At 45.0% G+C, this 23,772-nt stretch overlaps 1 protein-coding gene across 2 annotated transcripts in view; it reads right to left on the minus strand.

Annotated features, from left to right (window-relative positions):
• Window positions 1-3,697: 3,697 nt before the first annotated feature.
• LOC147748797 (myosin light polypeptide 6-like) overlaps window positions 3,698-23,772 on the minus strand; it is a 123,278-nt gene continuing 103,203 nt past the window's right edge. The window contains exons 2-7 of one of the 2 annotated variants that reach the window (XM_086963889.1): window positions 23,647-23,674; window positions 10,741-10,884; window positions 10,173-10,346; window positions 9,553-9,630; window positions 8,889-8,928; window positions 3,698-4,011 (exon numbers count right to left, since the gene is read on the minus strand). In XM_086963889.1, coding sequence (XP_086820015.1) covers window positions 8,900-8,928; window positions 9,553-9,630; window positions 10,173-10,346; window positions 10,741-10,884; window positions 23,647-23,674 — 453 coding nt within the window. In that variant the 3' untranslated portion in view covers window positions 3,698-4,011; window positions 8,889-8,899. The remainder of the gene's footprint in view (window positions 4,012-8,888; window positions 8,929-9,552; window positions 9,631-10,172; window positions 10,347-10,740; window positions 10,885-23,646; window positions 23,675-23,772) is intronic. The other variant, XM_086963888.1, reaches the window with a different exon arrangement.

Raw genomic sequence — 23,772 nt, forward strand, 5'->3', positions numbered from 1 at the left:
ATTTAAACAGGCCTGCATTACTCAAAAAGCCCTTTTTCCCAATTCCCCTTCATTTCTCGCACAAAAACTTGTGGTATCCGGAGGAGCCAGAAACTCCCGATCTGCCAAAGACCAGCTGCTGCAACCAGCACGCTTCCAGAAGAAAAGAAAAGAAACCTACAATAGAGGCTTCTCTGGGGCTGTGCCAGGAATTTGGAACTCTCTCCCACCCACCATTAGAAGACTTTCGTCCTTGGAACACTTTAAGAAGGAAACCAAAACCTTCTTTAATGGGAAAATACCTCGCCTAACGAATACTTCACTATCACCGCATTGATTTGCCCCACTCTCCACCTCGGCACGATCCATGGCCTCAACAGAAGATACCCATTTTGCACTCCTGGGCACCCCCCCCCACACCGGAGACTGTGCCTTCTTGTATAATTTATCTACCTGTTTTAATTGTTATATCACAAGTAGCCTGGACTTTAAACGTGCAGCGTGCTTTTCCTGTATAATGTATCCCCTACCTTTCCCAATTTGATCCCTCCAGTCCCTACGCTTTTATACTACCCCTTAATCCTGTAAAGCGCTCGGATACCCTCACAGGTCTGGTTCGCACTCACTATAAAATAATAAAATAAACTATAGTAAAACTGAAAAAAAAATTCAAACTGCATTGCCAAATACAAAACTCTTCTCATAGCTACCAAATCAAAAATTCACGGAAAAAAAAGTAGAACAGGCAAAAAACTTCTCTACGGAGCTTTTGCGCACGATCCTTACTATTTCTACTTCCAAATCCACTGTAATTAGCAGTCATTTTTGCAATGCCCTGGCACTATCAGAAGAAGGTTAATTTGAGTTTTCCGACTACTAATCAGTGTGCCTTAGTGTGTGTTTGTTCCTACTCTCAGGGAGATGGGGAATCTAGGTCCATGAGAAAATTCTGATACATCAAATCGATTACCTTACTTAAATCTTTCCTCACTTAGAGTCATTTAGTTCATCCTAATAAATACACCTCTGAATCTTAGGTCTTACCATGCAGGGTTCCCCAGGGATCATCGCTAAGCCCATCATTGTTCAACGTCTAGGTTACTCCGCTAGCAGCACTTATTAGATATTTTGGGTTTCAGTGGTTTAATATGCCAATGATACCCAGAGAATAGTATCCCTTTGCAATTGCCATCAAGGTATTGATAATTCTTTTCACAACTTTATCTCTGCAGTTAGCGACTGGATGAGAAAAAAGGTCTTAAATTAATCTCGGCTAAGACAGAGGTGATGCTATTTGGACATAACATCCTTTTGGACCCCATCATGCTGGCCTAAAGATATGAGAACCCTTCCCATCCCAAAGAATAGTCAGGAACTTAGTAGTCCTTTTGGACAAAAAATTAACATACATAAAAACCGGGTTATTGCAGTTCTCTCCTCTTTTTTTATTTTAAAAACCCTGAAGAAAATTACAAATTTGATCCCTCTTGACCTTTTGAGCACAGCGGCCATTGCTTTAGTATTTTCACATATTGACTGTTGCAATGGCCTAGATCTCAGCCTCCAAGTGAATAGTATGCAGAATTTGCAAACTGTACAAAATTCTGAAGCTAGAATGCTTAAAAATGGACTTAAATTTCTGTCTGCTACCCTGGCACTGAATGATCTCCACAGACTTCAGTGAAAAAGCGAACAGTTTTTAAATCTATGTACTGCTTAGAAGGCATTTATTAGAATAGGTCTTGAATAAATGGAAAAGGAATTCTGCTGGTATATCCCCTTGCTACCACCTTGCTACAAGCATCCAATGTACACTTTCACATGTACGCAGATGACACCCAACTATATCTCAAACTACAATCCCCCAGAGACATTATACTTCTGAACTCAACGATCAGAAGCCCCCAATCCTGGCTTGCCGATAACCACCTCAAACTCAATGCTCTGAAAACTGAGTTCCTTCTGATCTCACCTCCCGCGAAAATCTCTACCACTTAAACTTGGCTTAAGCACCTAACTGCACTCAATGTCCAACCGACCATCGTGGATTCAGCAAAATCTTTAGGCATAACACTTGACACCAATCTCAACATGCAGCAGCATATCAGCAAGGCAACTAAGGGAGCGAACTTCCAAATAAATACCTTGAGGAAACGTAAACCCTTCCTCCCAACCAAAGACTTCCAAACTGCAGTACAAGCACTAGTCATCCCTCGCATAGACTACGGCAGCATCGCCCTCTGCGGACTCCCCCTAACTACAACTGCACTCCTAAAAGAGCTTCGCTAAACACGGCAGCGAGACTCATCACTGGATCTAAAAAACACTCGCATATTTCCCCCGACTTTAAATCCCTGAACTGGCTGCCTTTTGAAGCCAGAGTACATCTGAAAATTGCCTGCATCACGCACAAGGCTGTACACCTGAACTAACCTGGCTACCTCACTCAGAAGCTGACAATTTCTGGTGGCTCGAGAATCACTAGAAGCACAAACAATCTTCTGCTGAAGCCTCGAAGATTCCAGAAGGAAAAAAAACTTACAAACGCTCTCTCAGGAATGGTGCCCAGGATCTGGAACTCACTCCCTCCTGAAACCAGGCTTATCTCCTCCACTCCTCTTTTTAAGAAAGTAAAAGCTATCCTCATGGCTAAATACACTTGAACTATTACTTTGGACTTTTTAAAACTCTGCGCCGATCTGTACTACTGGTTTGATCTCTTTGCTCTTTTGTATTACTTGTATTATCGACTTACCTGATGGTCTATGCTCACTCTTATTTGTACTATTTGTATTACTGACTTACCTGCCTGACTATGCTCCCTCATGTACCTATCCTACCACTCACTTATTACCTACAATTACGCTATGCCCATATGCCTGTTATGCACTCCCCTGTTCTTACCCCTGGTCTTTGTAAAGCGCTCTGATATCCGCAAAGATCTTGTTCGCGCTATATAAAACTTTCAAATAAATAAAATATAAAGACCCCTTCGTTCTAGCCTGGAGAAAACTATTGTGCCACGTCACAGACTAGCTACTTGGGGTGGCAGAAGCTTCATGAAAAACACTGCGCTCCTCTGGCATCAACTTACTCTTGACCTAGAAACGCCCCCCACTCATTTAGGGAAAAATGTTAACCTGGCTTTACTGAAAATAATATATCTTCCCCTTGCTGTTATTCTTGCATCTTCTTTTGTGCAGATCAGCGCCACGACGCCTTAGAGCATAAGAGCGCTCTATAAAACCCAATATCAAATTACTGCTCATCTCGCTACCTTGAGTTAAGCGCTAAAATTAGTATTTGGTGCTCTGTTTCCATAGTCCCAAACAGGATGGCCCAGGGTTTAATATAAATGGACTCCATCACCATGATGGAGGTTCAGTAGCCCTTGCTTCTGCCAGATAACCTGTGTACCAGTTCCAACAGGTGGAATGTGTGAACCAATCTCAGTCCCTGGTAGGTACTCCTGTTAGCATTCCAGACACCAATCCCAGTCCTGATGCCCACAGCTGTGCAGCATTTGGCCATGCGTGGCAGCCAAATGCTGGGTACACTTCACACTACTCCTTAAACAATGTGCTGGTGCACATTATTTTTTGGTGCACAACAAAAACAATTTACATTTCTCATACAGCTTCTTAAATACAACTATCACAATGTATGTGAGTGGGCAGCAATCCACCATCCCCATTTCACCCAGAAAACACAAATCGGGGAGTGTGAAAAGATTCTTTATTACAGAAAACTGTAGTAACAAGTTACGAGAGACAAGATGTACTCATTTCATAGGTCCCTGCAACCTGGATATATAACAGGGCCAGCCCTCAAACGCATTCTGTGCAAGAACAGAGCATTAAAGCAACATCTAGAATTGGTCTTGTTAGTCTGAGGTGGCGAAGAGCTCTAGGTTGATAAAGGCACTGAACCAAACGTGAAGTATGTTGCGGGGCTTGGTGGTGGAAAAGTCACTTCATAGAAGAGTGCAGGTTGGGAGGGTACTTCAGCCATTCATCACCATTCGGACGAGTTCTGTGGAAAGAAAGCAGACATGAGTGAGAAGGAGTATGGGTCACAGCTCCTCTCCCAGGAGCATGTACGCTGGAAACTAGTGGGAAACAGGCTCCCATGACGCCTGGGGCTTAGATTCCTCGTGCCTAGTCAAGAAAATCTCTCTACACTTTATCTTCACAGAATGTCAACGATGTAAGTTGAAGCTCAACTGCTACAAGCCAGCTAGACCCAAGTCAGCAGTTTCTTCTCAGAGGGCAAGACAGCAGATCTTACAGGCACCATTAACCCGAGAGGATCTATGGATTACTCTGAACTATCCCCTAGGATTCATTGCTGTATCCAAGTACCTGCTCTGACACAACAAAGCAGAATATTGGTTTACTGCAGATATACTGATTACGTCCTATTTTAATGCTGCACCTCTGGGCTTCACAGAATGATCAAAGTCAGATGCAATGCCCCACCCCCTACATGGCTGTTTAGAATCTGTTGTTTCTGTAACTAACCACCCAATGCTAGAAGAAATGGGCATTCCTCGTGCCCTCCAAAAATGGTCCTACAATTATTTATTTCTAGCTGAGATACCCAGGAAACGAGTTAGAAAGTCCTAAAAGGAAATTTAGATGATAGGTTAGGGTCCCCGCGATACTAATTTTGGAAGCAGTTTACTTTCATTTCTTTATTTCCCAACGCAAACTTTCCATGTAGAGGGTCAACCAAAAACTGAAAAAGGGTTCTAGACTCCTCCCCACCACCCAACAGGTCTGTGCGTCATGGGAGCTCATTTCCTACCACGCAAGGGGAGTCAACGAAAGGCTTGCTTCTACAGCACTAGAGGCCAGCCCAGCAGCGCACGTGCAATTCTGCTTTCTGCAGAAAGTTCTGAAGTAATCTACAGAGGGCAGGAAGACAGCAGAGAGGCCAGTCTTGGACAGCAGGCAGGAGGGCCATTCATAAAGAGCGAAAAGGTGGCATGGGAGAGCAATGCAGTCCCAGAGACAGTGTAGAGGAAAGGCTGCAGGGATAGAGTCGAACTATCAGGAACAGCAAAGCACGCGTCCCAAGGACTCTGCAGCGAGATGCTCTGATCCTTGCACCCCAGTCTCACTCTCTCATACAGCCGAGGAGCACGAGAGTCTGAGAATCACTGCCTAGGGCTCACGTCATGAAGCAGCAAGGGGCGTTTCAGGTAGTCGCACTTGCCAAAGACCTGTCATCATCCACAAAATAAAAGTAATGCGAATTCTGTTACGAGAGAATACAAGCAGAAGACTAAACTGCAGAGTAATAGAACAGCAAGAAAATAAGCTACTTCAAGAATTTAGAACTTTGCTAATGGAAATGGTGTTAACGTCAGGCTGCATTTTTTTGGATTTGAGAGTTCTATATCCTAAAAACAAGTTAACAAATGCATCAGGCTGCCCACGATTTCAGGTCATACCGCATATACTCTGTAGCAATGGACACATCTGAAACCAGGTTAAACTTTCCTGAAAAAAGTCACTCACTTTGGAACTTCAGGATATTATTTAACATTAAAATTGACATAAAAGTTCAGTACGGTGCCTTAGGTTTCCGACACAAAAAAAAAAAAACGGAGTTCTCGATTTTCTAGACCAAACTCCAAGGGCTGCTGTGAAAAAGGGGGAAATTATTTTGCCCTTTATCGTTTACCTGCACAACGAGTCGAGAAGTACCAGAGATGCTAGCCAGAAATAGAGAATGTCATTTAGATCCCCTCACTCTCGTCCTGCTTTTCCTCCTTTACAGCTTGGAGATTTCAAAGACGGGTGTGGGTGACGGTGTATGCCCAATCAGACCAAACAAATCAGTTACGAACCACTCCTTGGATTAACAGCTGATCCTTTCCTTGATAAACTATGGAATGGTTAAGACTTGCAGAGAGGAACACAGCTGCTGCTTTTACTCTGGAGGAGAGGAGCCTGGACTCCACTTGTCTGATAGAATTTTTAAATAAAGGAGACCATCTTCCTGGCAACAGCAGGTTGCCTGTCTCACGGTCTTGGATTCCAGCAGGTTGCCTGTCTCATGGTCTTGGATGACCAGCAGGTTGCCTGTCTCACGGTCTTGGATGACCACCTAGGTTATTGAAGATGCTCAGCATTTATGAAGGATGCAAAAATAACAGTTGATGGACAGAATGCAGAACAATGTCATACATTCACCCCAGTACAGAGATCGGGGCCTAAATCAGGCCCGGACTGGCCATTGCGGGCACCGGGCAATCCCCCGGTGCGCCGCAATGGTGGGGGCCGATATTGGGTCCTGGGGGCCGCTTTTGTTACAGGTCCGTTTTTGCAGCATAGCTACAAAATCGGCCCTGTAACAAAATCGGCCGAAAACCAGTCCCATTAAAGAGCTTGGTCGCTCCCCAGGGGACCGGCCGAGCATTTTGCCAGGGCCAGTTTTGGTTCTCAGTCCGGCCCTGGCCTAAATCCTTCGTTTTTTTGCACTCCACACCTCCCCAGTTCAGACACGGCCATATGCAAATCAGCCTTGACCCTGTGCCTCATGGGAACAGTCCAGCCCGAACTGCCAAGCCATGTCTTTCCTGGACCGGAATCAAGCATCCTAGGACCGGTTTCTGGCTATCAGCAGTCTTCAGCCAGGATAGCTGGACTCCAGTGGTGTGGAGAGCATGGGACTCGCGTCTGAGCATACCCGTCCCACATGGTTCTGCATTCTGTCCATCAATTGTTGTTTTTAGAATTTATGAAGGAGCAGGCCTACTGGATAGAGATATAGGCGCTCTGGTCTTTATGCAAAATGTCCTAAATTGAGGAAGCACAGGGTATGCCTGAAAAAAGAAGCATTCTTAGCGGATCTAAATAAATACCGTTTGGGCCAAGAGAAAGTAACATTAGAAGATCAGTTTTGGGAAATACTAGGGGGCTCCAAGGTCAGTTCACACACTATTAGCCCAAACAAGTCGTGTTAGACAAAAAAAAAAAAAAAAAAAAAAGTTTTAGATTGAGGTGCAGGGTCTCCAACCAGATGACTGAAACGTTAAAATGCATCAAAATGTTGCACTTTTTTTCGTAAGGGAAAGCATGCAAATAAGCTGGTGACTGATGGATAGCATTTGAAGGAATCAATAAAGATCCCCATTACGAGCAGATAAAACCTTTCTTCACACCCCAAAGGCCATGACATTAACTATGTTTTCCTAATAGACTGCTTTCTAGCAATTCACATTAGAGTCTCATTTTCACATATAAATTCAACCGTGACATGGAGGACTTAAGAATTACCCCCATCCAGCCGCAAGCCGGCGGGAGGGGCGGGGATGGGCTGACGTTTTGGGACAATATAAGTTTCAGGTATGTAAATCAAAGAGGCCAAACTGGAGCAGTCATAATGCAAGGACCACATTAATATCCTGCGGATGAGAGTCAATAAGTGGGGAGGAATACAGAAAACTCTGGTCATTCTAGCGGAAAGCACCTGCATAGGTCCCCCACTGCCACCAATTTCCACTGGCTGACTTTTAAGGAGTATAAAGATAAAAACATTTCAAGATGGGAAAGACTGACTGAGCTCTTATGAGGAGCAGGCGTGAGTCAGTACCACGTACATACACGTGAATAAGTCACCTAGGACCTTCCTGCTGGTTTCAATGACACCTTGCAGAAATGATTTTCACTTAGACATCAATAACTCTTTAGGGGAAGGGAGAATGACAGTCCAGGAAAAAAGGTAAGACTGAGTCACTCAGAACCTGCCAGCGTGCAACCAATCTGAGGACCCAGAGACTGAATGCAAGAACTAAATTCACTTCACGATTCCAAAGGGTAACAGGCACAGAAGAGAAGAAAAAACAGCAGGACTGCAAATGGTCAGGTACTACTGTTCCTCGAGGTGTTATGGCACATGCATGTGAAGACAGAGCAGGCAGTTCTCAGGGGGCAGTAGCCATACACATGTAATAGGTAGGCTTGCATTTTGCGGTTTCTATCTTTACATCCAGATATATTATACAGTAAGTAGCATTACACCAACAACATGTCAGGACTATTGGTTTTGCCAATGATTGTTAGCTGCATAAGATGAATGAGCACCTATGACTTTGTTGTATAAAAATATTTAAATGCGTCCATTTTGAAATTAGGAGACTGTGAAAGCAATAAATGAGTTTCTATGAAGTTACCTCAGAGGCAGTGAGCAGTGGTACTGCCGCAGTGTGGAGATGTATCTGTTCACCGACGGTGAGGGAAAAAAAATGGAGAGCCTGATACAGACCCGTCTCGGCACCTGCTTTTTACAACTGCCGGTGCTGAGCACCGGAAAGAACTGGCCCCACTTAAAGCCCTGGCTGCCACGGATCTGGTAAACAGAAGGGCGACTTTAGTGGGAGTCATGTAAAGAGAAGACTAGTCAAAGCTACAAAAAGCATCACTAACTAACCGGCAGTAGTGCTGCAGTCAATGAGGTACTGAGGAAAAGGAAATTCGGATGCAGAGGCAGCAAGTGTTCACATTGGTCTAAACGCCCAAAAAGTGTGGCAAAATGCACAAAACATGTTACTGTCTCCAGGAGCAAAGTCTAACCTTCAAGAAGGGCGAGAGAAAATAAACTGATTTACAGAAGCACTGTCAAGATACACCTAGACAGTCAGGGCTACTCTTAAGCAGTCACAGCAAATGCAGATCTTGGGGTTAGAAGAACAGCACACAGCTTAGGGGTCACTTATTCAGGATGGCAGATACATATATACATTTGCTGAAAGAAAATGTATAGATGCGAGACTTTCTAAAGGCTTCCTTCAAGGCAGGTCCATGCAGAGACATGCTGAGAGGAATGAACAGGTAAGGTGGAGGGGGAGAAGAAAGCAAACGGAAGTCCTTAAAATAAAGGAGTTCATAGAGGATGCATACCCCGGGGCCCATCAAGCAGACATGATGTGTCTGATAAATGCTGTGGGAAGGAAGAAATATTGTTGAACAAAATTAAAGAACCAATGTCCACTTATTCACACATATTTAACACACACACACACAGTGTGCTCCCCGCCATTGTAGGGAACAATTTTGATTCACAGTTGGATTCCTAGTGTTTATACACTTATTCACACTCCCAGCTCACAACATTACATTAGATGAATAACCTTTCCCAACCTCCCAAAACACGCGAACACATACAACTTACCACTGAAAATGAATAGCAAGTGTGTGCCTCCCATTTCCCCTCTAGCTTGGGTAGCTTATTATCTCATTGATGGCCTTGAACACCTTGGGGGGGGCCGCTGGCCTCATAGGTAAGGAAACCTAATATGAGGTTGAAAGTCTGCATTGGAAATTCACCCCACACCTCAAAAAAACACTTTACCAGACGGGTTTGGAGCAGGAGATTTGTTATACTATGTTCTCAATTCTCACGTGTCTGTACAATCTGGTGTTGAAGCACTCAAAACCAAAACATACAAAAAAAACTGAATGTGAACTGACATGGTCAGGAGCTGGTAAGAAACGAACTAGCCTCCTCAAGCCAACCCTCCCTCGAACCACACTAAAAGAATAACAGACCATGAATCACGCCTACCTTCGTAACAGACGCAGCCATTGGCGTCTTCGTGCCCAGCCAGAAGCAACTCCACTTCATCTTCTGTCATCTTCTCACCTGCACAAAGGAGACAAGAACACACACAGGCTTCGATCAAACATCTTCCAGATTAACTGCCCAGACTGCAGCAGCGTGCACAGCTTCAGACCCACCACTTACCCAAAAAATGCACTTCCGACTCAGAAGCAGCACTGGCTGGTGAGACTAGCCACCAGAGTAAAACCAGACAGAGTAGATGTTTTGAAGTGGCCCGCGCCCAAAAGACAAGGAAGCCACCAATTTCCAGGACATGGGTCACCAAGTCTAACTATTAGTCAGTCAAAGCTCTACCCTGTAGAAGGGGCAATCCCAAAAACACTTGTAACCCAACCTTGTCCCCCAACCTTGTCCCCGTCCTCCCTCGGCCCAAAAGAATGTAAAGTTAAATTAGATTCATAGGACACTTTGTAAGGCTGAAACAGGGCACATTACCTGCAATATCCAGACGTGGGTAGCATCCTAAGCTCGGAATCAGAAAGGGGGGCCCTGAACACAACAGGAGTTAAACAGTCAACTGTACTCTGCCTTGAAAATGGCACTGTGCCAAAATGGCCTCTTACCCAGAGTGACCAGTACATGTCGCAGTTCAGCGCCCATCACAGAGCCATTGGCTTCTTTGTCGAAGACCCTCAGCCCCTCCACAAAGTCGTCATAGGTACCCTGGTCCTTGTTCTTCGCAATTGTCTGCAGCATGGGCAAGAAATCGTCAAAGCCAAGCATCTTGGTGTTAAGCTCTGGGAAGGAGAGAAGAGTTCAGAGAAGCAGCCACCTGCTGCAGCAGCGTGCCATGCTGGCGAGTACACATTAACAGCAGCAAACTTTAAGCAACGGGAGCGTCCAAGTCGCCAAAACCCCCCACCACCTCCAGTCAGGTTTTTGTCCCACCCCAGACCTCCAATAAAGGGGTACTTACTGATATGGTCCATCTAGCAACTGTGAACAAGGCAGAGATCTCCAATTCAATGCAAGAAAATACACTTAACAGATCATGTTACATACCCAGGACACAGCAAATTCCTCCCCGACTAAAGTGGGTCAGAGCCATCACAAACTCACCCACACAAGTAAAATCTTAGCTCAAAGGTATGCCAACCCAAAAAGCAGTGACTGGGTGCTGCAAACACTCACCCTCTGATTTGGGGTTTCCCAGCACCTTAAGGACCTCTGCATTTGTGGGATTCTGGCCCAAGGCCCGCATGACGTCACCACACTGGCTGTATTGGATCCGGCCATCGCCGGTGCGATCAAAGAGGAGGAAAGCATCCTTGTACTCTGCAGAGGAAAGCAAGCGGAAAGTCAACACAACTCATGGGACCGCAGTTACAATGAGAGAACGAAAGGAGTAGAGGGAGGGGGGTCGTTAGAGGCAGAAAGAACAAATCACCCTTGTTTGCATCACACAAAAAGGCAACCACCCTTTAAAGCTGAAGGTCTGTACAGGCGTCCCTATTAGGAGACAACCTATCCAAGACGCAGAACGTTTATGGATTATGACTTGAAATGGAGACATGGAGGTCGCGGTGAGAGTTGGCACCCAATGTAAAACAAAAGCAAGAACACGGCTGTACGGTTTGTGCACAGAAACGGGTGTCAACATAGAAGCACAAACGCAAAGGGGGGGGGGGGGGGGGGGAAGGTGAGTATACCGTTTACACCAAAAACAAACGATCAGTGCCAAGGGGGTAAACAAAAAGGTAAAAACGTATGGAAGTAGGCTGACGGTCTGGTCACAACCACCACACTTGGCAGCATGTTGACGGGTGCCCCAGCGGATTGGGGTAGTCAAACGGAATCACTGCGTTCAAGAGGCATTTACCTTCTGGAGTCTATATGCATAGATATGGAGGGTCCTGGTACTTTTTGTTTTTTAGGGGTGGGGGAAATAAAGCATTTCTGCCACTGAGCAGGAGGACCGAGATCCTATCTGTGCAATACTGCTTTTGCACACATTTGGTTCAGTACCCCAGTCCGCACCTTGCCAAAGCAAGGTCACCTACCACAGTTAAATCCCACTCCCCTCCCCAAAATATATTTGCAGATAAACCTGCCAGGGCGTATGGCCGTAGATCCAGACAGGAAAAATAGCCTCTTATTCCAAGCCTTTGCTCACGTCAGCAGGGCGAGTAGTAGACAATGTTCTCTGCTCAAGTGTCAATTACAGGACCAGAGCCACGGTATGTGCCGGTGTACAACCGGTCACCTGATTCCCTAGACGCGACAGGCAGCTGAAAAGCATGCTTAATATTTCAGTTGTGCTGCAGAATCGAGTTACACTTGTAGCGTGTGTTTTCATCACTAAACTATGGAGGTGAGGGGAGCCTACAAATTAAAAAGCCAAGACTCCACGAGCACTGGAACCAGCCAGCCGAACTCTGAAACTATTTGCCAACAAACCTGTTAGAATATGATAAGAGGTCTTCAAAATGTTTTTTTTTTAAATATATTTTTATTGATTCAACACAAATGACATTTCACTCAGATGCTGATAATAATCTCATTACATCACATCATATTGTTGACATATATAAATCAAGTTTGGCAAAGGTATACTTTACATAATTTGTGCTCCACTCCTCGTCCTCCTCAATTCCAACTCTACCATTGGTGAGACACAAATATCTCCTCTGTACAGATTCCATTTTGACCACTTCCTACCCCATTTCTTAGGGCACCCCCTAGCGATAAATACTTCCTTCTCGGCTATCATACATTTATCCATTTCCTTATTCCACACTGCCACTTCCGGTGGTCTGACTCCACCCCATCCTCTGACGATTTCCCGTTTGAATAGTGTAAAGCCCAAACGTCACCAATTGCTGTTCCACTTCAGTTAGGTCTGTCGCCTCCCAGATGTTGAGCAGGGCCAGCCTCTGAGTCAAGGTAAACCCCTTACCCAGGGCAGAGTGCATATTATTATTATTATTACTACATTTCTTATATAGCGCCAGAATCGACCCCCGAAGGGGTATCTCCGCGCTTGCCTTGGGAACCCGTCCTGGTTTTTCCCTGTGAGATAGCCCCTACAGGGCATCCCCAAGGTGAAAGCCAGGCATCCCGCCGCGGGGGGGCCGTTGTGGAGATTAAGCAAGCTTAATGCCCAGAGTTGCAGAGTGTGAACCCATGATTAGGTCAGGCACCGAAGCGAGAATTATCAAGTCCGTGGACATTTGAGCTCAACACCCTGCCGCGTCGGGAATCGAACCCTGGTCCCGGGTCTGACCTCTGCTTCAGGGTCTGCCTGCTCTAACCAGTGAGCCACACTTCTCCACATAGGTGTTGTGATTCGACCCCACCGGCTTTGTAACGCTGGGCAGTCCCATACCATGTGATAGAAGGTGGCAGGTTGCCCACAGCCCTTAAAGCAGTGATCATCAGTTTTGGTACCTATCCTTGCCAGAGTTATTCCAGTCATATAGGAGCGATGAAAAACACAAAGTTGAACAAGGCGGTACCTAAGTGTGATGGCAGCTTCCCTGGAAGACTTCAGCGCCTGCCCTCCAGTCCTCATCCTCAATGACCCCCAAATCACCCTCCCATTCCTCCTTCAGTTGTCTAAGCGAGTCTGATAAGCCATTACTAAGCTTCCTGTACGTGAGGGAGATCACTTTAGTGTGTAGTTGTCCGTCTAACAGACGATCCTCTAGCAAAGAGGACTCCGGTATGTTGTCACAGCAAGAGAAAGACGCCATCAAAGCATGTCTTATTTGCAAATAGCGGAAGATTTCGGTTGACGCTAGGCGGTAAGTCTTCTGCAACTCTTCAAACCGAAGTATCTTACCCTTCTTAATCAGGTCTCCTACGGTCGAAATACCAATCATGACCCACTTGTCGAATCCCAGATGTTGACAGAGCATACCTAGCCTCGACGAGTACCACAGCGGCGTCATTCTTTTAAGTCTGCTCGTCCAACCCAGTCTGGAATTAGCTAATCTCCATATCTGCAGTGTGTGTTTTGCGGGTCCTATGATCTGCGTTCTTCGTGAGCCAGTATATAGTGCCTCAAGGTAGCCAGCTCTGCCCATATGATACTTATCAAGAGCACACGCCGGGTCATCCGGCAGGGCATACCTCCATCTGTTTACTATAGCTACTTGCGAGGCCCAATAATATAGTCGTATGTTGGGCAATGCGATACCTCCATCGTACCACCCCTTCATTAATTTTGGGAGTGCTATCCTCGGGCCTTGCCATCCCATAACAAAGTGCGCAGCTCACCCTCTACCGCTGTAAAGTAGGCATCTGGAACTCTATGTGGGCAGTTTTGTAAAATATATAGAAACCGTGGCAAAGCGAGCATTTTAAAAAGGGCTGCACGGCCAATCAATGACAATGGGAGGGATCTCCAATGTTGGACATCTGCTCGCAGACTCGTCAACGCAGGCACTAGGATGTGGTCATAAATGGTCGGATCAGGCATTACAAATATGCCCAAATACCAAAAGCCGTCCTCCGCAACTCGTAAGGCACAATCCTTCGGAAGACGTGGGACATTGCCATGCAGGCCATAAATATTGATTTGCTCCAATTGATAGCATAACCGCAGTATTTTCCAAAATTGGTAAAAATATCAAGGACTACTTGGATAGGGTTTTGTCAGATAGAATATCACTATACGCAGACGATATAGTACTCTATCTTCGTCATGTGACTATCGCAGGCCCCTGGTCAAGACGTCTCTCCGTATCCATAACGCCAGAGGCTCCAACATCATAGCAAACAGCATTGGCGACAGAGGGCATCCCTGTCTGGTGCCTCTGCGCAGAAAAAAATAAAAATAAAAAATTTTTTTTAGGGCCCAGTCCCATTCTTTCCAGGACCTCAAACATATAAGACCATTCAATGGAGTCAAACGCCATAGACGCGTCGAGGGAAAGTATGACTGCATCCTCTTCGAGGTAGCACTTCCGAGCCAGCACATGGTTAAGACGTCGAATATTAAGAGCTGCATTTCATCCTGGCATGAAGCCTGATTGATCTGGGTGTACCAGAGAGGATATCACCGTACCCAGTCTCGTAGCAAGTACCTTTGCCAGTATTTTCGCTTCTAGATTAATTAAGGAGATCGGTCTATAGGAACGGCAATCCTCTACCGGTTTACCATCCTGGTGTATGACGACAATGCTAGCCAGTCGCTGGGGTAAAATACCTTTTTCCAAAGTTTCTTGGTACATGCCCCTCAAGTGTGGGACCACGTGGGAGGCTGTAGCCTTAAGGAATTCTATTGGAGTGCCATTCGGCCACTTAGCTTTACCTGATTTTTTTTTGGGCCTATAGCCTTCCGGATCTAGTCATCAGCGAGGTCTGCCTCTACTAGATCCCTGTCCTCATCCGATACAGCCGGCACATCGCTTTGCGCCAAAAGGTGCCGTGACTCCTCCGCATTGTATACAGCAGATGGTGAGTACACCCCTTCAAAATAATCAGCAAATGTCTCTGCTATTGCATCTGGGCAGGATATAATCCCTCCGGCAGGTGTCTGTAATCTGGGCACCCATCTAGAGCACTGCTCCTTCCTCTCCAACCAAGCCAACATCTTCCCGGCCCTATCCCCAAACTCGTACAGTCTATGGTGGGTAGCCGTTTGCTTAGCTAACGTGTTTGCGGGCCTTCAGCTTATATTCCTCCTTTTAAGTACTAGGCCATTCAGTGTCTCATCTGAAGGCTGGACTGCATATTCTGCCTCAAGTCGTTTCAGTGCGTCCTCTAGCTGTGTCAATATTTCTCGTCAATTTGCTATGTATTTTGTTTTCAACAAGAGGGCATATCCCTTCAGGACTACCTTATACGCCTCCCAGGTAGTCTGTACTGAAGCAACAGCTCCCACATTTTCTTCCAGAAAATAACCAGTCTGCACACCAAGCTCCTCCCTGATATCCAGGATCTTAAGCAGCCATGGATTAATAACTATGGTGTGACTTGGCTGTTGAGCTCCATGCGTGAAATCTATGCCCACTGGGGAGTGATCAGAGAGGCCCAGAGAATACGTCTTAGGCCGCATAAAGTTGCCTACCGAGGGTGCATAGGTCAAGAAATAGTCGATCCGGGAGAGACTGCCATGCACACCAGAGAGGCAAGTAGAGCAAAATGTTTTTTTAAGTGCATTTCTTCAACATTAACACGCAGAAGCGTTTAACCTTAATCCTTCAGATGGTATCTCTATATTGATAAGCATCAAAATATTTCTTTTTTTATAAACGTAAACTGAGAAACTTCCCTGCTTTCCCATCTCCCCACGATAATGCTTTTAGCGAACAAAGAGACAAGTTAGTTTTGGTGTACCCTATATGTGGCCTAAATTCTTATTATAGCTGGAGCTACATTAGAGGTTAAATAAATCATACAAAATATTTTTGTACAGCAAACATGCTGAACAAACATATTTGATGGTGAACAAAAAGGAGATCAATTACCTAAAATGTTTGCCCAGGATAATACAATTTGGTCAAGCAGGGAAGACGGGACAGATTCCAGATTTTCTAGTTTCACACATGTAATTCAACCACTAGATAAGTATATTTCTCACATCAAATGTGTTTAATTGAAGGTGTCAAATTAAAGCGCAAGTGACAAGGAGAAACCTCATTTTTATGGTAGTTTGCAGAACCCTGTCCAAGGATGTAAGAGCACTTGACAGGAGAGAGATTACCTCACACTATTTTTTGGCAGAGAGATTTGCTGGGCTTCACAGGATGAGGTCTGAAGCTGTGAACTCAAACCTGGCTCTCCATGTTGTATGGTCAGCAGCTGTAGACACTAGGCCACAACGCCTCCATGAAAGTTCAACTTGTTACAGGCTAGAGGTTCAACAGGAAACTCTAGCCAATCTAGAGCCAGGCATCTGGTCCTAGCTTTCACCGGCCCACTACCATCATTCAGAAATCCACCAGTACAAACCACTCAACTAATTATCCTATTCTCAGAAGGGACCATGCAGTCTACTGAGGCCACACCGCTAGAATGACCTACCAACGTAGGACACATTACAGAACACAACTTCAAGTCAGAAGTATGCATATAAGCACCATGAACTAGAGAAGGTGCAAGGCAAATCTCACCATCACAGAATTATAAAAACGACTGGACGGAGAAATTCTGGCGGTGTCTTCAACTCACCAACAGAGCCATGGGTGAGAAAGAGGCCCAGTAGTGCTCATTTGTGTGGCCTACAATCCTAGGACAAGCCTCGATTCAAAGTGAAGAAAGCCCCATTTAAAATTGCTCCTAAATAAGCGCAGTCATTACAAACACAAAATATTGCCAACATGGTCTAGAAACGTTTTTGCAGAGCACCGCCCTGCAAAATATTTTGAAGATGGGCTCGCTCCAAAACTACATGCCTAGGATTTGGGGAGGGATGATCACGAGATAATTTCAGGGGTGCTTTCTGTAGCATGTAATCCACACTAAATGTGGGACTTTTAAAAAAGCATCAGCAAACAAGAACAGAATTGACCAAAAACAATACTTCTATAATGGAGGTGATGTGTGTCCCAAGGCACTCCACCTGCTGCAATTATCATGGCTGTAGCCATGAAAAGCAGGCTAGCTCCTCTTCTTTCACCCCTCCCCCACCATGTCTGACCATCACTGTAATCTCAAAACTTTCTGAAAGAAAATGAACAACTGCACGCTGCTCCCTTTTATGTACCATGGGCACCATCTGCCCTAATGCTAGCAAGGAAAATTAGCCCCCATGCACACTTTTTAGTGTAAAACATTCATAATTGTGATGCAGTGGGACCCTGGTAAAATTTTTCGCTGCACCAGTGTCACTAATGATAGGTACCGCCTTGCTGTCTTCTCCAACATTTATAAACACCATGGGCTCCCATCTCACATCAACCCTCTTCCGGTCAATCATGCTTCTCCATCCCATCCCATCTCTCCACATCCCTCCCACCTGTCTGGTGACCAAATCAAGGCATTTCGTCTTTATTTACCCCCCCATTTGCGTCAAAGCTTAAAGAAACACTGGTACAGCAAGTAGGACAGGTTAACAAAACCATAGTTTCATATTTTTGTTAAATAAACTTTTTTTTAACTTTTCCCTATACCTTCTCATAGGAGACTGCACAGTCAGGGTGGAGATCTCTCTATGGTCAAGTATAAGGGATATTATTAGATTATTCAACTTTAATTAATCTGTAACAAGGTTTGTGCTAATGCAAATTAATTTATAAATGTATTTTAAATGAACAAAATAAAAAAACAGTACTTAATTGTTAATTACATTTTAATTTCTCTAAAGTGCAAATTAAAAATGAAAACTCAAGTGAAATTAAAAAATGTATATTCTGCATTAATTATGAAGTGATGTATACAATTACGATTTTCATTATATTTTAATGAAAAAATATTACATAATATACAAATTCAATGAAGGGCTACTGAAATATTCATAATTAAATACAGGTTTACTTTTCTGATTGTTTGCATTAAAACACATTTATTTATACTTTTAACCATTCTAAATATTTTAATGTAACTTTCTTTCCTGTGGAGTTTTACTTTAAGTACATATCTCCATTAGTTTCTATAGAAGCGTCTAGAAGTACCAGGTGCTGCTGGACTTTAAAAGCATTATTAGTTTTGAAGCAAGTGGGCTGTTTCTCAAAGGGGAGTTATGCACATGCAGGAACATCAGTGTCGCTGGGGGAAAAACATTGATGATCCCTTTCTTTGCTCAGTAACAACCATAACAGGAAAAAAAAGCGGCAAGGGAGAAAACTGGGATACGTAGGAGAAAGATGGAAGAAACAAGTGAGGAGTAACGATAAGAAATAAGAGTGAAGTGTCTCAAAATGTGCCCATAAAATACAATAGGCCCTCCCACCTGGGAACCGTAAAGCAAGGCCAAAGGGGTCAGATTTTTTAAACGTAACAGGGACCTCCTGCAAGCCAGAGGACTTCCCCGACCAGCACGGTGAGCGCCTCCTCCCGCTGACAAGACAGGAAGGGCGGGACGGGCAGCCTCCAGCTATGCAGGGCCTCTCAGACAGGAATGCTCCCACCCCCGCCAGGCCGCGTCCTGTCGCACCAAATAAGGAAGCGAAAGCAAACCGAGAGGACCGGGCCCGCCATCTTGGGTGGGGAAGACTGCCGCTGGCCGCAGGACTCTTCAGGCTGGCCGCCCCTCCAGACGCTGGGCCCACGAGCGAGGTGATCGCTACACCCTCAAAGGCCAGCCCAACACAGACCAAACGGGTTCACTGCTAGCATGAAGGGTTGGAGCTGCTTGAAGTTAAAGCACCCACAAATCAAGGCTCAGCGGCGACCGCCTATCAATGAACACTCCCATAACGTGACTATTTGCACCGATCAGCCCATGGAAACTGTCACTGCACTACTCACATCAATCTCAGCATTGAAGTCGCGAAAGCTGGAGACCAATACGGGGCTGGGGCAAGCAACTCTACGGGACACTCCTCCAAAGTTTGTTATAAACGGCAAATTAAGTGCGCACTCCACACAGCATAGCACTATCAGTGTACCGAGGCAGGGGCGTAGCCCCCTACCCTTTAAGGAGCCCCGGGCAGCCATAAAGCCAATTAGTATTTGTGATAGAGACTCAAGGGGTCACTCATCAGACCCTCCAGAGTTTCGCGATTTCGCGATTCACGAAAAAATCGCGAAATCGGCCGTTTAGCGCGATGGCCGCGATAATTACAATCATCACCGCGATATTTGCTAGAAAGTGTCTGCAACACAAACAAAGCCCGTTAATTGGCTGTGCCTGCACACGTCACTACGTGATCCCGGCCAGCTGTCCAATACCTGCTTCCTCCTGTTGTCACGTCCTCTCTGCTCTTGAGTTCCAGCGCTTGTATCCCTGATTCTCTGCAGGCGGGCCTGTATGTCCATATAAGCATGCTGAGGCCAGGCTTCATTAATGAAATACCGGAAACATCCGGAAATACCCCGCTGCATGGCTGGCTTTGACACGCATGCAGAAGGCACAAGCGCCCGGACCAGCTGGGTCCACATGTCTCTTCTGCCATTGAAGAGGCCTTCTCCAGCCTCCTAGGTGCTCTGTGGAAGCGCAGGGTCATTAATCACCGGATATAGGCCCGGCGCTTGGCGGAGCTTCCATTCCACATTCGTAGGTGGGGGTCTGTAAAATGACGTGTCAGGGGAGACTGTAAAAGTTTAGCGTCCGCAGTGAGGTCAAATCCTTCATCTCACCTGCTTTTGGAAGGAGCGCTTTCTTACCGGTGGTCCCAGAGGAATGCAAGACACCTTCTTCTATGAATGAATGACGTTTTTGTAGGATTAAGTTTCCAGCCGTGGCTCCGGGCACTAAATCAGCAATCACATGGGAGCACTAAAACATGTACTTGGCCGTTTTATCTGTTGTAGTACGAGTTGGTGTGCGGCAGTGTCTCTCCTCTTCTGTTAAAATAAAATATGTTTTTAACACGTACTCAGAGGTAGGTGAGAGAAGCAAAAAGGATTCATCCTCTTTGTCCTGGATCAAAATACAATATATTTAAAACATTTCAAGAACATACTTGTTTCCCCTTCAACCTAGGACGAGACACTTGCCACTGACTACAGTTGTCAGTTATACTACATAAATATACCTTCAGTTATACGTTTTTCCAGATTTACCAGTGCTGCATCAGACATTTATATTTCTTTCCAAAGGACCTGGATAGGTATACATCTCGCTTTGCCAAATCCTCTTGTCTGTGTTCCACTGGCACCACACTCATTGAGCCAATCACATCATCCCACATCATGAGGCAATTCTTTTTTTGGTTGCTGTTGGGGTTACCAATCGTACAAACCCATTGCATGTTAAGTATCAGAATCTTTTTAACAAAGGACATTTTCATTTTGATACTAGCAAGCACACGTCATATATGCCAACAACACAGCCATGCTTCGTTGTAACTAACTTCGCCAGACTGTACAACAGACTTCAAGCTCAGGGATATATAATAAAATAGGGCAGAGGATTATTATGCCTGCTACAAAGTCCGTAAATCAGGTTACAAAGGCAGTAGGCTAGAGTCTTTCCATTTCTGGTACTTTGGTGCAGTTTCAAGATATTCTTAGAGTTTCGAATTGCTCAAATTGGGGCAATTTCTGTTATTTATCTGTTTCCCTAACTTCATTGCTTGATTTTGTTCAGGAGAAAGTGTCACTCATAGTCATTGAAAGTCACTCATATTTACAGTGAATTTATGAAAATGGCACACATAAGCAATCTGAAACCCTGGCAGTTATGTACCCTGCAGCAGCGCTTCCGAACTGCTGGGGATATTTTAAGGCCCCTTTTTAGATGATTGGGTTTCAGAAAAGAGGATAGTTTTTTTTAATGCATTGCCTTGTCTTTGTCCACTCACAGAGTGGCACTTAAATTGCCACCCTTAATTAGCTGCATTACTTTTTAGTAAAGCGCTCTAGCAGCAAAGCAAGACTTCCTCTATGGGTCATATTTGTATTCACAATATATTTTCAATGTAAAAAAGGGTGATAGAAATTACTGTTTAAAATGGGTGGGTCTAGGAAGCAGTGGTGCCCCGGCAGGGGTGCATACATGAGTGCTAGAACAACCCAAGGAGAAATGGGGCCCCCTCTCACGAGGTGCAGAGTGGACCTGTGCTTCCGTAGAGCCGCAGACACTTTAAAGATGCCAGTTTTACAGTGGAATACCCTGTTAAATCAGTTTGCATTGATTAAAGGCTGAAAAGGAATGATTACGAAAAAAATAAGGTGCCGCAATAATGCCGCTAAATTTCCACTTTAGTGCCGCTAAATTTCAAATATTGTGCCGCTAAATTTGCAAATCTATGCCGCTATATCCTGGGGGGTCTGACTCATCAAGCTCTCCAGGGGTTGATCCTCATTTTGCGTTACGCCACTGTAATGAAAAAACACACAAGTGCCATCTGTGCGCCCGAGGCACTGTCAATGTATGCACTGGACAGACGTGCCATTGTGTACCACAAGAAGACCAGCAAGTTCTGTTCTTGCTACGATACTTAATATCCCCAACTAGGGTTGCTTCACAGGGGCTCGGATACTAATCGGCCGCGAGGGGCTAATACAATGTGCACATCTGGCTAAGGAAACAACTATTTTCTTCATGTGAAAAGAGAATTGGGGTTCACACCTTTCCGATGTGCGACTTTAGCTCCAACATGTACGGATAGTGAATGGCCAGAGCAAGGCAGGAACAGGCGCCTAACAATCAATTTGCATCCCAGAAATAGAACGTAATGCCAGTCAGCATCTACATCTACACTACTGCTTCAAAGCCATAACATGCAGCTCAGATCAGTATAAAGAGCAGTCAGGGACATAACAGGGAAACCCAAGAAAGCCATACAGCATCCCCACACAGGGCACCAAAGTGTACCTTAAGGGGTGAGTTGTAGCGAACACCCTGTGACTGACACAGAACCAGTCAGGAGAGTATCGGAGGCCTTTGCACCCCGAGTGTCCCCATGGTTTGTGGGGAGATGCAAAGGATCGCCACAGATCGGGGCAGTGTCATGGCATTTTATCCCTCAACTAAAGTGTCCTCTGCTCCATGGGGGCGGGGGCAATGAGCAAGCTATGGGGCTGCGGTTCCAGCTTTGTACCAATTAGATTTTCTGTTGCCCCCACCAACCAAGGAATTTACACTGCTCTCAATAAGGGATTATCAGGCTTTTTGTAAAAATGTATTGTTTACACTAGGTTTTTTAGTTGGTGTAAAACTGCCACTGGGATTTATTCACAGCTATATTAGACAAGGAGTCCCAAAAATGGATTTAATACCCCTGTATCTACAGCCAGACCTGTCAATAGACCAGAAGATTGATGCTTTAGGGTACCATTGAACAGGCCCACCGTGATGGGGAACCAATTTATTCGTAAGGGTTGACCCAATAATGCAACATATTCTGTTTTCCCCCCACCATTTTGTAATTTTAACTAGGCCTGGGCAAAATTTTAACTAAGGTGAAGTAATTGTGGTAATTCTGTGTTACTCTGACATAAAATTAAATCCATTTGCATAATCGTGAGTAATTTGGCTTAAAAATCCTACAGCAAGAACAAAATTTAGGAAACAAGAGCAACTGCTGGTTTTCGTGGTCTGTTGGATTTAGCGGTATTTTCTTAGTGCAAAATGCAGGCCATGTGCCCATTTTGAATGCAAGGGTGCATTTTGCGCTAAGAAAATAGCACTAAATGATTGGTTATGCCTGCACTGGAGTGTAACTTTGCTGTAATTTTGCATAATTACGCCAACACCCGTTTAACATCTAAATGCAGCAACCAGTAGTTGGAAGGTGAACACTTAACCTTTGCTAAAAGTAATTTCCAGTGACTGGGATAAATTCAAGCACGTCACACATTAACCTTTTTCTAGGTAAGACACACAAGGCATGACAGATAAGCCCAAACATGGATCCCGCAGTCAGTGTGGCACTGGAATCAATCTGCACCTCACAGATGAGGCCCAATGGATGGATACTGCCTGGGGGTGCTAATGTTCTCTTCTAAAAGTGAACCTAACCCAACAGCTGTCGAGATAGTTTACATATAAGCAGGGCCAAGTCACAGATCTAGCCTATGTCTAATATCTTACTGGGCAAAAAAAAGGCGGACTGAAATGTGCTACAAGCAGACACCAGATGCTGTTAGTTAAAGCATTCCATCCATCACGTTGTTGCTTTATATTATAGGGTATGTACTAGCCTAATAACAATTCAGCCATATTCTTACTCCTGTGGCCAATAGCGATAGACCGATCCGCGGAACCATCCATGACATGTGTGGGGGTCCCGACCACTGGGGCTCTCAATCATCACCTTAAGGCGATCTTACGTTGTCATAATGCACTACAGAAAGAATCAACTTATGAAGTGTTAAAATGCACACCGGAAACAGGCACTGGACAGGGGATGACGAATGAAAACTCAATCATGTTAGTGTAATGGGTAGCACTGCAACTACACAACTAAATCACACGGTCCACAAAGAAACAAAGATGCCAGACCAGATGACGTGGGCCCCATTCTAAGCCTAAACAACACTTACCAGTGAGCTGGTCTGGGGTGAACTCAATCTACAGAGAGCAGAAGAAAGAAAGATGGGGTGAGGATACAGGAAGCAGGGTGGAAGGCTTGACAGAATCAAGAGGAAAGACGACGCACCTTTCTAAAC

This window comes from Lissotriton vulgaris, chromosome 1_1, assembly GCF_964263255.1.
Source record: "Lissotriton vulgaris chromosome 1_1, aLisVul1.2, whole genome shotgun sequence".
Taxonomy (NCBI): Eukaryota; Metazoa; Chordata; class Amphibia; order Caudata; family Salamandridae; genus Lissotriton; species Lissotriton vulgaris.